Below are 17,843 nucleotides of genomic sequence, written 5' to 3' on the forward strand. Positions count from 1 at the left end.
AAGTCCTTTCAGTGCGATGCGGAAATGACAAAAAACTTAATTAGAACGAAATAGCAGTCTAAATGATTTTATAAATGCAATTTAACGTCTATTAAAACATGTTAAATACGGTGTTTATGAATACGAAAGGTCTGTGCATTTGTTTTATTTGTGTTAAAATAATAAATACAAGGTAAACAATCAGATGCGAGATTTATAACTGCTTCAAATATATAGCTGATGTATTTAAATACAAATCTGTTATAATACAACGAATAAAGCAATAAATAAAAACGGCTTTAATAAACGCTGTGCTTGACAGCGCTTGCTGATGATATCATCAGCTCGCGCCCGGATGAGGCTGATCAGTCGGCTAAACTAAACTCCGCGAAATGAGGGGCTAAATCTAGATGGGATGGAGATTATCAGGAGCTGGACGGAGTCAGTTCGACAGGATATAAATCCAGAAATTTCAAGAAGGACTAACGAGATCAAAAGCAGTGCTGGGAAGTGCATTCGTTGGCAAGTTTGCTAGCTAGCCGTCGTTAGCTCGACAAGTAAAGGCAGTGTTGTAAATAAAGTGTCAGTCGCTTTTATCCAAAGTTCATATTCACTCGTTTCCTGGAAGTTGTTAAATACGACCATTAATGTAGGAAAGTTAAATCAACTCATAGGACGAGATAAGAAGTGATTAAACATTGACAGGCCTGTTGTTACTGTACATAAAGTGTTAGCTAGATTTTAAGGGGGAGTTGTTGAGAATATACCTCTTTAAATGGGGGGAAACTGGATCAGGAGAGGAAAACATAGTTGTGGTGCGTTTGTCATGGCTCTGGCAGCGCTGATCTTCTCTTGCTTTTTGATTGGAGTCACTTGTCAAGATGGACAAGCAATGACTGCAGAGGAAAAGTCCAAAATCAGGTGAGTGGACTGCATGTTCTTGACTGACATGTCATATTAAGTATACATGTTTTTTTTTGATAATTGATGGTCGTATGATTATGTTAGCTGTATTATATTGTCATGTGTGTGTGTTTAAGATAGTATATGAAGTATATATTTGGTGACTCTGATTCCAACCCACTAGACAAACATTTTTGTTGCCTCATACTATTAACTGACTTACAAATGCCTAGAGGATGATAACAGGCTGTAATGCTTTATGTTATGGTAAACATTATCGACGTCTCTAATTGCATGTCATTTTGGTTTTGTCTGACACTAATTATGTTAGTACACCAATTATGTGTTCTTGCATTGTGAATCCATACATGACCTCTTTGGTTAAGTGGTTAAGTGTTGTATTGTGTTTGAACAGGGAGAGGGTTGCTACAAAACACAAAGATGTTGACCAAAACGATTACTTAGGTTAACCGATTCAGCCTGATGCTCTTGCCAATTCTTGTTTTAAACGGCTGAGGTGTGGTCTGTCTTTAAGCAAGATGCAGTACCTTTTCAGAGAAATGCCAGGGTGTGGACATACAGTAGCAGACATTTGATATGCTTGTTATGATATTAATTATGTGGTTCCATCATATATCTACGTTTTAGGTCTCTTCAAGAAGGCATCTATTTGCTTAAAAGTACAGTAAAACCAGTAATATTGTGAAATGTTATGACACTTGAAAGTATTTTCTGTTTCAGTATTTTGAAAATGCAATTTATTTCTGTGATCAAAGCTGAATTTTCAGCATCATTACTCCAGTTTTAAGTGTCACGTGATTCTTCAGAAATCATTCTAATATTCTAAATTTGCTGCTCAAGACATTTTTTTTCTTATCAATGTAAAAACAATTGTGGTGTTAAATATTTTTGTGCAAACCGAGCTGATATATTTTTTCAGAATTCTTTTAGAAAGTTCCGAAGTACCTCATTTATTTGAATTTGAAATCTTTGGTTACATTATAAATGTCAAATTGTGGGAAAAAACTATACTATATGCACATACATCCATATACACTAGCAGTCAAATCTTTTTGAACGGTAAGATTTTTGTTATTTGAAGAAGTCTTTTCTGCTCACCAAGCCTGCATTTATTTGATCCAAAGTACAGCAAAAGCAGAATATTTTACTATTAAAAATAGCTGTTTTCTATTTGACAATATTTACAAATGTAATTTATTCCTCTGATTTCAAAGCTGATTTTTAGCATCATTACAAATTAAAAAAAATCTTTTGTAACATAAATGTCTTTATCATTAATTTTGATCAATTTAAAGCATCTTTGTTTAATAAAATCAATAATTTCTATAAATTATTTCCCCGAAAGAAAAAAATATATATACATACTGACTTCAAGCTTTTGAACGGTACGGTGTATAATGTTACGAAAGCTTTTTATTTTAGATAAATGCTGATCTTTGGATCTTTCTATTCATCAAATAATCAATTCATCAACTACTCAACTGTTTTAAATATTGATAATAATAATAATGTTTCTTGAACAGCAAAATAGCATATTAGAATGATTTCTGAAGAAGGATCATGTGACACTGAAGACTGGAGTAATGATGCTCAAAAGTTAGCTTTGATCAGAAATAAATTACATTTTTAAACTTATTCAAATAGAAAACATTATTTTATATAGTACAAATATTTCAAAATGTTACAGTTTTGCTGTACTTTGGATCAAATAAATGCAGACTTGCTGAGCAGAAGAGGCTTCTTTAAAAAAACAAATCTTACTGTTCAAAAACTTTTGACTGGTAGTGTACACATCGCATAAAACAGCATAAAAGGCATTTTATTGTTGCAGACTTGTTGAAGTTGGTGACATCTGCAACAGTTGCTGAAGTTGAGTTTACATGGACAGAATTGAGTTTACATGGACATTTCTTGCTGTACACTCTCACATTTTTATTTTGTTTTTTAGGGACCAAATTCTAGAGATGTTTGATCATGCCTATAATAGTTACATGGTGAGTCAATACCCAGATTTCACCATCTTTAATTCAAAAATAGTTAAAATTGTGAAAATTAATGCATCGTTTCTCCTTCCATTCGTTTTCAGGACTATGCCTACCCAGCAGATGAGTTGATGCCCCTCAGCTGTAGAGGAAGGGTGAGGGGGCTGGAACCCAATCGAGGGGACATTGATGACTCTCTGGGAAAGTAAGTCAAACTGTGATGAGTCTGTCAAAGAAATAAATGTACCATTTGCTGCACATATTACTTGAGTTTCTCAAAATATGACTAGTCAGGTTGCTATATTTAGTTTCAAAGATTCTGAGACATCTGAAACATGGCTTGGATCAGTTTTTCAATACAGATCAATGTGTTGATTTTTTTAGGATATTAATAACATCTCTTTTTCTCTTTACAGGTTCTCTTTAACGTTAATAGACACTTTAGATACACTTGTGGTGAGTTACTTTTTTATGATTTGACTAAAACTTGACACTTAATGAACTTAACACTACAACAATACAAAAGACCTAATAATGGACGCTTTTAAACTTTTGTTTTGTGTTTTGAGCAGTTGTTAAACAAACTGGATGAGTTTGAGGAGGCTGTGAAGAAGACCGTGAGAGATGTCAGACTGGACAATGACATAGTCGTCTCCGTTTTCGAGACCAATATCCGTGTTCTGGGGTACGGGTCATGATGTTTCCCTGGCTTAGGATATGTTTACCTTTAAAGGGATAGTTCACCCAAAAATGAAAATTCTTTCATTAATTGCTCACCCTCTTGTTCTTCCAAACCCGTAAGACCTTCGTTCATCTTCAGAACACAAATTACAATATTTTGGATGAAATCTGAGAGCTTTTTGACTCTGCATAGACGGCAATGCAACTGAAATGTTCCCAGGCCTAGAAAGGTAGTAAGGACGTAAAACAGTCCATGAGACATTATTTGGAGGAGAAGAAGTGTGGAATAAAGTTATTTTTGTTTTCTTTGTGCACAAAAAGTATTCACGTAACTATGTAATTTGCAGTTGAACCACTGATGTTATACAGTGCCCTTCACTAATATTGACACCCTTGGTAAATATGAGCAAAGGTGGATGTGAAAATAAATCTGCATAATTTATCCTTTTGATCTTTCATTCAAAAAATTCACAAAATTCTAACCTGTCATTGAAGTAAAACAATAGAACCTAGGGCTGAAATCTCATTATGAAATAAGTGTTTTTCTCTAGTTCATGTTGGCCACTATTATTGGCACCCAATTATTGCAACGTCCTTTTCCCAAGATAACAGTTCTGAGTTTTCTCCAACTATGTCTAATGAGTTTGGAAAACAGCTGACAAGAGATCAGAGGGCATTCCTTCAAACAGAATCTCTCTAGATTCTCCAGAATCTCTCTCTTCCCAGCTTCATGTTGGTGCTTCTTCTCTTTAGTTTCTAAACAGGGTTCAGGTCAGGGAACTGGGACGGCCATGGTAGAAGCTTCATTCTGTGCTCAGTGACACAATTTTTGTGTTGATTTTGATGTTTGTTTTGGATCATCGTCCTGCTGGAAGATGCAACCATGGCCCATTATAGGATTTCTAACAGAGGCAGTCAGGTTTTTCATTTTATCTGCTGGTATTTAATAGAATCCATGAAGCCATGTATCTAAACAAGATGTCCAGGACCTCCGGCAGAAAAAAAGGCCCACAACATTAAAGACCCAGCAGTATTTTTAACCATGGACATGGGGTACTTTTTTTATCCATGTCTGCACCAAAATCATCTGGAGGGTTAGCTACCAAAAAGCTCATTTTTAGTTTCATCTGACCATAGAAGCCAGTCCTGTTTGAAGTTCCAATCATGTCTGACAAGTGAATACACTGGAGTTTGTTTTTGGGTGAGCCAGGAGGATTTTTTCTTGAAACCCTCTGGAACAACATGTGGTGATGTAGGGGCTGTTTGATCATTTCATATTAGGCTTTCTGACCCAAGACTCAACAATTCTCTGCAATTCTCCAGCTGTGATCCTTGGAGAGTCTTTGGCCACTCAAACTCTCCTCCTTATCATGCATTAGGATGATATAGACACGTCCTCTTCTAGGCAGATTTGTAACATCTTTAGTTGATTGGAACTTCTTAATTATTGCCCTGATGGTGCGAATGGGGATTTTTAATGCTTTAGCTCTTTTCTTACGGCCACTTTCTATTTTGTGAAGCTCAACAAACTTGTTCTGCACATCAGAACTACATTCTTTGGTTTTACATCTTGTGATGGATGATTAAGGGAATTTGGCCTTTGTTCCTCATATTTATAATACTGTGGAACAGAAAGTCATCATGACTGAACAATTTTATAATCCTAGCCACCCTGGTGTGCTAAAAAAAAATTGTAATATTAATGGGAATATCATTCAGAGATCATTACTTAGACAAATTTTTAGGGGGGCCAATTATTGTGGCCAACGTGAACTACAGAAAAACATTTATTTCTTAATGAGATTTCTCCCTCAGTTTCCATCGTTTTACTTAAAGGAAAGGTTAGAATTTTGTGGATTTTTCGAATGAAAGATCTAAAGGATAAACAATGCAGATTTATTTTCACAGTCACCTTTGCTCTTATTTACCAAGGGTGCCAATATTAGTGGAGGGCACTGAATGTCACATGTTTTACCAATATCCTTACTAAGTTTCTGGGACAAGGAACATGACAAATATCTTAATTTGTGCTCTGAAGATGAACAAAGGTCTTTCAGGTTTGGAACGACATTAGGGTGAGTAATTAATGACAGAATTTTTATTTTTGGGTAACTTTCCCTTTGAGTTTTAAATCAGAAATACAGTAGATTTTAAAGCGAATTTACAAGTTTTGAAGATAATTAGGTTTTCAGGCTCATAAAATGCATTATTGATCAAATTTCTCCATTCTTCCAGTGGTTTGTTGGGTGCACATGTGATGGCAGATGTTCTAAAGCAGCGAGGAGAGAAGATGCAGTGGTACAGAGATGAATTGCTACACATGGCCAAAGAACTGGGCTACCGCCTCCTGCCTGCCTTTAACACCACCAGTGGCCTTCCTTTTCCTCGGGTAACTACACCACTATTGATATTTGAATAATTTAGGTGTAATTCACTGCCGGCAAGATGGCTGTTAATAAAATTTTGATATTTTGAAATCAGTGCTACATGACTAGAGAAAAAGTGTTAATGCACTTTTAATACACACGTAACGCACTTTTCATTTTGGCACTGACAATCTATCAGTTCAACTGTCCGTTAATGGGGATACAAACATGCAGTAGTATGATTTGTAGTTTAAACAGAAGCCCTGAGGCTGCCAAAAGTCTGCTGGCAGAAATTTGCTGACAAATAAACATCTGTGTGCAGGCAAGAGTACACATTGTTCATTTACAAATATTATATAACTGACATTGTAACAAGACAGTGCTGGCTGAAAATTGGCAAAATATCCTTGAATTTGGAGGTGAAATGCATCTCTTGCATATAGTTTATATCCACATTCAAAATATCTTTTTTCTTAATAGCAGTATAAAAATTTTATGCTAATTAAAATGACAAGACAAGAAGAATATTGTAGTTTGAATAACTACGATATAAGCAAAAAAGTTTGGATTTTTAGAAAAAATATGTTTCATCACTATGTAAAATATATATATATATTTTTTTTAAAATTTTGGAGTAAAATATTACATGAATCCAATAACACTAGACATGTATTTTTGCCTATTTTATTTGATCAAAATATTTTTTTGGTATTATTGATACACAAAAGCTACATGAGAATGGTTCCACATTGTTTTAAACACTACCAGTCAAAAGTTTTATAACAGTAAGATTTGTAATGTTTTTTTATTTCAGGATTTTTTGATGAATAGAGAGATCCAATGATCAGCATTTATCTGAAGTAAAAACCTTATTTATATATATATATATATATATATATATATATATATATATATATATATATATATATATATACTCGCTGTACTTCTGAACTTTCTATTCATCAAAGAAACCTGAAAAAATCTACTCAGCTGTTTTTAACATAATAATAAAAAATATTTAAGCAGCAAATCAGAATATTAGAATGAATTCTAGAATTCAGCTTTGAAATCACAGGAATAAATTACATTTTAAAATATATTCAAATAGAAAAGCTATTTTTAATAATAGTAAAAATATTAATTATATATTTATTATATTTATTTTTTTACTGGTTTTGCTATACTTTGGATCAAATAAATGCAGACTTGATGAGCAGAAGTGTCTTCTTTAAAAAAAAAAATTCAAAATCTTACTGTCCAAAAACTTTTGACCGGTAGTGTATCCCGACTCGAAATTTCCTTTAAATTTTTTTATTCATATTTAAAGAATTTTCATATCCTCCTTCAGGTAAATTTGCGCTATGGAGTCGTCAACCCCCTTTCTCGTACAGGAACAGAGTCAGACACTTGCACTGCTTGCGCAGGCACCATGATTCTGGAATTCGCAGCTCTCAGCCGATTGTCCGGGGACCCAATATTTGAGGTAAACATCCAGCACAATTTCTTACTAAAAACAGATTAACCCTCAGGCACTAAGAAGCGTGTGCTAAGAAGTTGTTGAATTTGCATCCAATGTAGGAACACGCTAGGAAAGCTATGGACGTCCTCTGGGAAAAGCGGCAAAGAGGAAGTGACCTTGTCGGCACTGTGATCAATATCCACAACGGAGACTGGGTTCGCAGAGGTGAACCCTTTGACTGGCGCTATTTATTTCACATTGAAAAAAATATCCCACATAACCACTGTGACTCTTATACAGGTGATATTCACATCAGTACCTTCTCTGTTTCTCCCAACAGATAGTGGTGTTGGCGCTGGAATCGACTCTTATTATGAATACCTGATGAAAGCTTATATTCTTCTTGGAGACAAGGTGTACCTTGAGAGATTCAACACAGTAAGGGCTCTTTATTCTCCAAAAATAATCCAGCCTCTATTAGTCAAACAGAGCTTGTTTTACATCTATTATCTGTACATGTGACTTTCTTTGTCTATTGTAACAGCACTATAGTGCCATTATGAAGTACATCAGCCAGCCTCCTCTGCTGCTCAACGTGCACATGCACAACCCCACCGTAAATGTGCGAAGCTGGATGGATTCCTTGCTCGCCTTCTTCCCTGGACTACAGGTTCACCTCTTCATCCCCTTTATTCCATGTTGGCTCATTTTTTTTTATTTAGATCAGTTGGAGTCAGGGTCCAAAATGAATGTTTATTGACTTCATTGGCCAGATGGCTTTGAATTACAGCGTTGTTGAAACTGAAAGCAAGAACAGTAGTCATGTTTTTGGCTCTTCAGTGATGTATTCAAATATACAACCACTAAAAAAAGAAGCTCATTGATTATCAAATGTCTTTAACAACTCTTACCTCAGTGGACGGCCAGGTGTTTAGCCAAATCTTGTCTTTTGTTTGGTTGGTTTTCCTTCTCTATTAGTTAAGATTACCAAGATGAAAATAGCATGAGCTAAGGTAAACATGAGCAAAGGCCTCTATAAAAAAATTAATCTGCATGATAATTTTTTGGGTCTTTTAATTCAGAAAATTCACAAACCTTTCCTTTAACCTTTCATTGACGTAAAACAATTGAAAGTAGAGGGAAACTCACATTATGAAATAAATGCTTGTTTCCCACAATTATTGGCACCCCTAGAAATTCTTATGAGTCAAACATCTCTGAAGTACAGTTGAAGCCAAAGGTTTACGAACACCTTGCAGAATCTGCAAAATGTTAAGTATTTTACTGAAATAAGAGTGATCATACAACTGACCTGAATAAGATATTTCACATAAAAGACGTTTACATACAAGAGAAAATAATAGTTGAATTTAAATGACCCTTCAAAAGTTTACACACACTTGATTCTCAATACTGTGTTGTTACCTGAATGATCCACAACTTTTGAACAGGTGTGTACATTTTTCTTATTTTGCCTAAATGTAATATTTTTTTAATTTAGTGCTGCCCTTCAGAATCTACATAAGATACTTACATGTTTCCCAGAGGACAAAATAAGTTAACTTAACCCTGATCTTCTAATTTAAAAGGTTTCACCCTTAATGCATCATGTTTCCTTCTGAAGCATCAGTGAGCTTTTGAACCTTCTGTAATAGTTGCATATGAGTCCCTCAGTTGTCCTCAGTGTGAAAAGAGGATCTCAAAATCATACAGTCATCATTGGAAAGGGTTCAAATACACACAAATGCTGAAAAATCAAAGAATTTGTGGGATTTTTCTGAAGAACAGCAGGCAGTTTAACTGTTCAGGACAAACAAGGGACTCATGAACAACTATCACTAAACAAACCAAAAAAAAAACAGCTGTGGATCATTCAGGTAACAACACAGTATTAAGAATCAAGTGTATGTAAACTTTTGAAAAGGATCATTTTTATAAATTTAACTATTATTTTCTCTTGTGGACTATATGTAAACGTCTTTTATGTGAAATATCTCATTCAGGTCAGTACTAAATAAAAAATAACATGCATTTTGTATGGTCCCTCTAATTTTGGTAAAATAATTAACATTTTGCAGATTCTGCAAGGTGTACAAAAACTTTTGACTTCAACTGTATATTCCCATTCATATTTACATTTTTTAGACAGAAATGAGAAATTAATTAATTATTAATAGAATTAACAAAACCTAAACCATTACAATAAATACTGAAAATACAAAAATAAAATAAAATTTAAAACATTATTAAATACTATAATAGTATATGTGACCCTGGACCACAAAACCAGTTATAAGTAGCACGGGTATATTTGTAGCAATAGTCAAAAATACATTGTATGGGTCAAAATTACAGATTTTTTTAATGGCAAAAATCATTAGGATATTAAGTAAAGATCATGCTCCATGAAGATATTTTCCTTTTTTAATTTCCTACCAAAAATATATCAAAACGTAATTTTTGATTAGTATTTTGCATTGCTAAGAACTTAATTTGGAAAACTTTAAAGGGAATTTTCTCAATTTTTTTTTTTGTTTTTTTTGGCACCCTCAGATTCCAGATTTTTAAATAGTTGTATCTCAGCCAAACTTTGTCCTATCATAACAAACCATAAATCAATGGAAAGCTTATTTGTAGTTTTTTTTTATGATGCATAAAATATAACCTTATATATGACCTTGGTTTTGTGGTCCATGATCACATATAAATAATACTAAAATAAACAGTTTACAACATATAAGTGCCCATTTATCAAGAGATTAAATGGCATATCGTTTTGAAAATGACACAGTAGTCAAATATTTAATGCAAAATAATTCCATTGTTAATTAAATACATTTTACTCCAGATTTTTTATTGGTATTTTGTGTGACAATACAGATTGGTATAATGACAACAAGGTAACCAGTAATATATTGTCCATTATTAATTATGAAATACATTTTCAAGGTTGACTAATGTTTATTGTCAACAAAAGCCATTGGTTGGCATGACAAAGTTACATTTAGACAACTCTCTGTCAAGTAAAAAGCACAAGTAGCCACATTTAAAGTTGCATTTTAATATAAAGTTTAAAATAAGTAAAATATACCAAAATCTTTCAGGTTCTGAGAGGAGACTTGAAACCTGCCATAGAGACCCATGAGATGCTTTACCAAGTGACCAAACAGCACAATTTCCTCCCTGAGGTAATTAAACATTTTCAATCTCTACTATCGTTCACTACTTACAATATTATATTTATATACAATATATTACAATATTTTCAATACTAATCCTTCACGTCCTTCCCTACAATTTATGTTGTCTAACAGGCCTTTACCACAGAGTTCAGAGTTCACTGGGGCCAGCACCCGTTGAGACCGGAGTTTGCTGAAAGCACATATTTCCTTTACAAAGTAGGTATACCACCTGATACAGCTGAATATGATTTATTCGCTGTCAGTGTGAACAGAGCTTAAGGTCACAGTTGACTTGCACTGTCTTGTCAGACTAGTTATTTTGTCTTCAATGTTCTGAAATAACATTTTCTGCCTCATTTCCAGGCCACAGGTGATCCTTACTATTTGAAAGTAGGCCAGTCTATAGTGGAGAAGCTGAACACTCACGCTCGGGTCCCTTGTGGCTTCGCCGCCGTACAGGATGTGAGGACAGGAACGCATGAGGACAGGTTAGTAATTCTTCCATATTGTTTGCATCCTCGTTTATGTAGATTCATTTTGAAAATGTTCATTTTTATGTTTTTTTCATTCAAGGATGGATTCCTTCTTCCTGGCTGAGATGTTTAAGTACCTCTACCTGCTCTTCTCAGAGAAGAGTCAGTTGCCTATAGACATTGATGATTATATTTTCACTACTGAGGCTCATTTGCTCCCAGTATCTCTGTCTACGACCCAACCCCCCTGCCATACTAACAACACGGTAAGAGCTCACCTTATTCTCAAACTGGACTTTGATTTAGATTTTTTAATGCAATATCCTAGATTTAGCATAAAAATGTGTCTTAATATCATTGTGCGTTTTTCAGGAACCTCAAGCTCGTGAAGACGATTTATTTTCATACTCGTGCCCCAGTGCTCAGACCTTGTTCCCTAACAACCCCACCTTTGCCAAGACCATCAGGGATGGCTATAAATACCTCACTGGTGTGGGAAGACCCCAGCAGGCCTCACCTGTCAGGTAGGTCACATGTTACAGGTTTATCTTAGAGCAGCATGTGAGAGAAAAGGGCCTAACTTCTTTTTTTTTGTTGTTCAACACAGGGGGATTGAACTGCCTCTTCATGACACGAACCTGGAGCCAGTGGAGTTTCTGAAAAGCATGGGCATTTCTCTAACGCCCCTTACTGAGCTGGTCTCCGCTAGCCAAGGCTTAGCGTCTCAGGTGAATATTTATAATATTTATTTTAATATTTCAGCTAAGTATGTCACTAACTAGTTTAGTATAACTCGTATGCCATCGTAGTATTTATTAATAGGTTGTATTGTCTTTTAATTTCATTTTTTCAGTTTTAATTAATTTTAGTTTTATTAATTTTGTACTTTATTTTTTATATTGAGCTTTGATTTATGGTTTAATATTTATTTTGATATTTCAACTAAAATACAAACTAGTTTAGTATAACATATACTATTGTAGTGTTTATAAATGGTTTTAATCGTCTTTTTAATTAAAAATATTACTTTTGGTTTTAGTTTTAACAGTTTAATTTATTTGTGTTTTAAAATTTATTTTAATATTTCATCTCAACTAGTTTAGTTTTTTATCTCAACTTATATACTGATGTAGTGTTTATTAGTATTAGTTTGAATTCATATTTTCAGTTGTTTTTAATTTTAGGTTTAGTAATTTCATGTGTTTTTTATTTTTATTGCGCTTTCATTAGTTTTTCTTTTTATTTGTTTTAATATTTATTTTAATATTTCAACTAAAAATTAGTTTAGTATAACACATACTACTATATTATTTATTAACAGTTTGAATAATATTTAATTTTAGTTTTAGTCATTTAATGTGCTTTTAAATTTTCTATTGAGCGGAGCTTTCATTTATTTGTTTTAATATTTATTTTAATATTTCAACTAAAAAACGTTTTTTTTTATTTCTAATTAAATTTTTTATTTGTTCAGTTTTTATTTTTATTTCAGCTGTATTTAAAAAAAAAATAACACTGGGACCAGGGCTTAAAAACGGAAAAAAAATCCATTCGGTTCACTCCGAGCAGAATCGATATTATAACGTTTCTGTTCTTGCGTTCCTCATTAAACAATACGTTCCGAGAACGGTTTTCTAGAAAAAATACCGGTTAATAACGTTATTTTATTGCACAGCACGATAGATAGATAGATAGATAGATAGATAGATAGATAGATAGATAGATAGATAGATAGATAGATAGATAGATAGTGTGTGCCTTTTAATAACATGTTTGGCATTATGTTTACAAATGATTAAACCAAATTCCGTGTTCGTGTCATTTGAACTTCTTGTCTTTAAAACCGAAAGTAAACGAGTTCACAACCAGGGTTTGAAAATTAGCGCGGTCCGAAGTAAGGTGTTAAAAAAATTGTGCTATATTAACACCCTCAAATGCACTACATATAGCCAAAGTCCTTTTAAGAATGGTAAAATGGTAAGATGGTATTCTATAGTCTTTGATATAGCCTAGCGTCAGAAGATTTTTTTCATGAAAGTACAATGTTGCCAGATATTGCTACGAAAAACAAGCAATTACAAAAAGAGAGAAAAAGATATCCGAAATAAGTTCAAAGCTTGTGTTTTTTAAACAAGATTAATATATCAGTAAAACTAACGTTCAACTTTCCACTTTCCACTTTATAAACGTCCCAAAGTGTCACACTAAATTGGAAAAATACACGTATAATAGGTGGATCTGGCAACAAACGGAGGCTGCACACGCGCTCTCACTCAACGCGCTCTCAAGCCCCGTTCACTGCGCTAGCTTCTCGCATCAACATGAATTGCAAACACTCATGCGATATGAGGTGGTTTAAACGGCTTAATAATCATTCAGAGAGCTTGGCATTTTATTTTTGAATATACAAAAATGACCAATGGCCAGACCTCGGTGACCTCATAGCTGGCTACGGCCGTGCCTGGAAACGCGTTACAAATGAGCTAATCATTTTTTTTAAACAATTTTCTTGTTTGATAATACTATAGCGAAATAAGCCCCTTCAAGACCATCCGCTTCACATTCTGACCACACGGCTTAATCTGCGATAAAAACCTGTTGACTTAATTATTCCTTACCTAATATGCATAGCCTATTATAGGCTATTTTCACTCAAACAAAAGAGAACTAAAAACAATAGACAATTTTAACTACAAGTTTTAATTAGGCTACAATAACTTAAACCTAAACATACCTTTGCACATGAAACAGCAGGTGCTTGGTAACCTTAAGCTCGTCGCATCAGAAAGGGCTCTGCTTATGACGTCTGCTTCGCGGGCATTTCATGGTGTATGCGTCACCGTCTCATTTGCGCACACAATTTGAATTCATGTTTTTGGTCTGCCAAATTGATATAATAAGGAGAACGATAAAAATACCGTTATTAACCGGTTAATTCGGAATTTCTGTTTCTGTTTCTGTTCAGAACGATTAAAATTGATTTTGTTTTCGTTTTTGTTCCTGTTCCTGTTTAATGTCATTTGTTTTCGTTTTTCGTTTTCGTTCCTTAAACCGGTTCAGAGCCCTGACTGGGACTAACCGTTGGACTGATTTTTTTTTTCCTTTTTTTCCTGTGTCAGTTTATTCATCTGTCTGTTTCTTTTTCCATAGGACTTTCAGAAAGGTGTGTACAAGTTAAAGCTGGTTGCTGAGGTGAGCCAAACCCCTGAGCATGAGGAAGTTGTACCATTAATTGTGCAGCTCATTTCCCCTCCATTTTTGGGTCGAACGGTCCTTACGGCTGGTCCAGCAAAGTTTGGAGTGGATCTTACCAAACAAGAGCATGGGGTAAGCAACCATATGCAAACTTCTTGAGCTCCCTGCAGGTATATCATATATTTACCACAATTAGTAATTGTCTCTTCTGTGTCTTTCTCTCAGGTGAAAGGCAGCATTGTAAAGAGTGTTCCCTTTACGGCATGTGGCCCAATCGAAAATGCAGTAGAGTTGCAGGGACGCATAGCACTGGCATTGAGAGGGGACTGCATGTTTGCTGCCAAAGCTCGGCGCCTTCAGGAAGCAGGAGCCACCGGAGTCATCTTCATTGGTGAGATCTAGTGTGATGTTACCTGCAGACTGTGCACCTGATTTCTCTGTACTGTCTTAGAATCTGGACCCTGAATGTTCTCACAGATCACAGAGAGGGCAGCAGCAGTGCTGAGACGCCACTGTTCCAGATGGTTGGAGATGGCGAACCTACAGATGACATCACAGTTCCCCTGGTGTTCCTCTTCAGCAAAGAGGGAGCTACACTCACTGCTGCTCTGCAAGAACATCACAATGTGGACGTTCTTTTGCTGCCCAAAGAGAGACAACTAGGAAAAGGTATTTGATTAGACCAAAACTACCAAATATCGATTACTCTTGTACTCTTAAATTGTTCACATTTGTCAGCAAATAAATAAATAAATATAAATATACTGTTTTACATTTTTTTATTTGTAATATTTTTTTTTTAATAATTTTTTTTATTTATCTATTTAAATAACATGAGAATATATATACTATAAATAAAAAAAAATTATTTGTAATTCTTTTACATTTCTGTTTCCTATAAAATATATACTATAAGTTTATTTATAAATATTTTATTTTTATTTATTTTATAAAAAATGTATTTAGTAAATTTATATATTATATATGATGTATTTATTTAATTTAAATTTAATTTTCTTTTTATTAATATTTTCTTTTGTATATTTATATATATCTTATAAAAAATTTTTTTTACATTTTTATTTTATAAAAATAAATCAAATTTATATTGTATAAATTTATATTTGTGAAATGTTCCTATATTATTGCATTATATGATTATTATTTATATATAATATATAAATACACACATTTATTTATTTATTTAATATTTTTTATTATTATTTTTTTTAAAACAGTTTTATTTATAGTATATATACATTTATTTTATTTTCCCACAAACCATTTGCTAAATAACATGAATATTTCTCTTTTACCTTTGTACAATTTATACATTAAAGATACAAGCCAATTTTTGAGATGACCTTAAATTTTTGTTTTCTTTGTTATTTTATCTTTCCATTTAGAAAAACCTGAGAAGCTAAATATTAAGTTCCGATTAGCTAAGGAAGGAGAGCTTACTGAGGGTGAGCTGGAAAGCACTACCATCCAGCTAGTGCTGGAGCAAAGCGACACTGCCACAGAGACATACAATGAAGCCACATCATTGACAGGGGAAATCCAGGAGACCTGCAGCTCTCCGCAGAAAGACCCAGAGACCAACCCCTGACAGCGGGATCGGCCGTGACCACGGTCCGCTTCACAAAACACAGGGCTTTCGCTCCCTGTCCCCAAACCTCGGATCAGAAAATGCAGGCTGTGCTATGGAAAATGCCTGGACTGTACCATCTGAGCTCCTCACAGGGGAATCACAAGTCCTCCCCTGCTCAAGATGGTCTTATCTTGCATTAGTTGGAACTATATTGATCTGCACAGAGTGAGATGGTACGACGCGTGAAGCGGTCTCTCTGATATCGTGGTAGTTGCAATAGATTCTTCTCAATTGTCTACAATTGAAAAGCAATTGTTTTTGGGTATTAAAGAGGTGTACAAGATTCTCTCACGCCACTTTATGTGGACTTAATTTGAATGTTTTTCCTTGTCTTTTTCTTTCACTGCGGATCACTGGTTCTCAGTCCTGTGCGTTTTTGTGTTTGTTTTTATTCATCCTTAAAGTGTAAATGTCTTGAAGTCTTCAGGACATCCTTAACACAGGGCTTCTATGACCAAACCCCAAAAACAGTGTTTAAATGAGAGTGAATGGACCAGTAAAACAGTTTTCAATGCAGAAACATCAGGGAAATCAAAGATATATGACTTGAACGTGTTTGCACGTGTGTGGAAGGCATGTACAGTGGCCTTTATCATTATGTCTCATCATGTGCCAATACTAAATCTGTGTATTTGTGTATGTTTGTATGTTTTTGAGAGAGAGTTGCCCTTTCCTCTACCAAAAACATGCATCTGTCTTGAAGGCATTTTAACAAAGGCAGATTATAGTGATATTTACATATATTTCTGCAGTTGGGGTGATGACAATTATTCATATAGATTTAGATTTGTCTCTGATTTTGTAATTTCCAACAGCCTCTGTTGTCCCACAGCTTCACTGTCACACTAGAGGTGCTGCTTCCACTAGATTAATTGCTTTCTACATGTCATCTGTGCATATTTCAAATGCATCAATGTTATTAGACTAGCCTTTGCGTTGAGTGTCACACAGCTGTAATGTAGCTCAGAGTGTAATACAATCTGAAAAGAATGGTTATATCAGCCCCAGACCTTTCCATTTCAAGTCTTAATTACAATGTACACCTCACTGATGGCTGTTTTCAAAAGGATGTCAACCTGTGTACCTCTTGTTTCACAAAGGGCTTATGACTGATTCACTTTATTGTGTGGGTATAATACAGAATAGATGGGATTATATTTATTTCTTAAGATATTTTCTATACATTACTTGAGATGAAGATGTTCGCTGGGTCAGCTGAAGCATTTCTCGAGGGCCAAAGTGATGTAATATTCTGTTGCTGTGACAGAATGAGATTTTTATAGCGTCTTTTTAATAGCTGTTTTGTATTGACTGATGACATGTTAGTACCTGCCATTAAAATCAAGGTTATGACCCTAAATTGTCTATTTTTTGCTATATGAATATAGAGTGTTTTCACGACACATCAATCGGCCATATTGGCTGCACTGAACTAAACGAAATGCATATTTTGCTGATTATTGCTGCTGAAAATGGTCTATTATTGTCATGTTTTGTTTTGTTTTTTTGGCGAGTTTGCCGGCCAATCAAGTACAGGTATTCCATGGCTATTAAACCAGATACCGGTAGTTTTGGCTTTGTGGGCAGGTGCCAAATCCTGCTGGCAAATAAAATCATCATCTCCAAAAAGCTTGATTATGCGTCAAGCCACTCCTGAACCAAAAACAATACCAGAAGCGTCTGTGCTGGGCTAAGGAGAAAAAGTACTGGTCTGTTGCCCAGTGGTCCCAAGTCCTGTTTTCAGATGAAAGCAAATTTTGCATTTCATTTGGAAATCAAGGTCCCAGAGTCTGGAGGAAGACCGGAGAGGCACAAAAGTCAAGCTGCTTAAAGTCCAGGGTGAAGTTTTCACAGTCAGTGATGGTTTGGGCATGTGGTGTGGGTCCATTGACTGTGGACTTGATAAAACTGAACCAGGATTTTCAGACCAAGAATCTTGACAACATTCGTA

General features: G+C 34.6%; 1 protein-coding gene across 1 annotated transcript; it reads left to right on the forward strand.

The window, feature by feature from the left end:
• Positions 1-344: 344 nt before the first annotated feature.
• On the forward strand, positions 345-17,252 carry LOC141292427 (ER degradation-enhancing alpha-mannosidase-like protein 3). The gene is made up of 20 exons (XM_073824443.1): positions 345-900; positions 2,852-2,897; positions 2,990-3,090; positions 3,302-3,341; positions 3,458-3,570; positions 5,802-5,955; positions 7,281-7,415; positions 7,511-7,616; positions 7,732-7,829; positions 7,936-8,061; positions 10,496-10,579; positions 10,706-10,789; positions 10,937-11,061; positions 11,147-11,312; positions 11,419-11,570; positions 11,654-11,774; positions 14,197-14,373; positions 14,467-14,632; positions 14,719-14,910; positions 15,648-17,252. The coding sequence occupies exons 1-20, from the start codon at positions 755-757 to the stop codon at positions 15,848-15,850; spliced, it is 2,535 nt and encodes an 844-aa protein (XP_073680544.1). The 5' UTR covers positions 345-754; the 3' UTR covers positions 15,851-17,252.
• Positions 17,253-17,843: the final 591 nt, after the last annotated feature.

Source organism: Garra rufa, chromosome 19 (genome assembly GCF_049309525.1).
Source record: "Garra rufa chromosome 19, GarRuf1.0, whole genome shotgun sequence".
Taxonomy (NCBI): domain Eukaryota; kingdom Metazoa; phylum Chordata; class Actinopteri; order Cypriniformes; family Cyprinidae; genus Garra; species Garra rufa.

Excerpts from the sequence above, each read along its gene's own strand:
- LOC141292427 (XM_073824443.1), top strand. The coding sequence starts at position 755 with ATGGGGGGAAACTGGATCAGGAGAGGAAAACATAGTTGTGGTGCGTTT. Across the intron at positions 901-2,851 it reads GAGGAAAAGTCCAAAATCAG|GGACCAAATTCTAGAGATGT; the intron begins GTGAGTGGACTG and ends TTTGTTTTTTAG. Across the intron at positions 3,571-5,801 it reads ACCAATATCCGTGTTCTGGG|TGGTTTGTTGGGTGCACATG; the intron begins GTACGGGTCATG and ends CCATTCTTCCAG.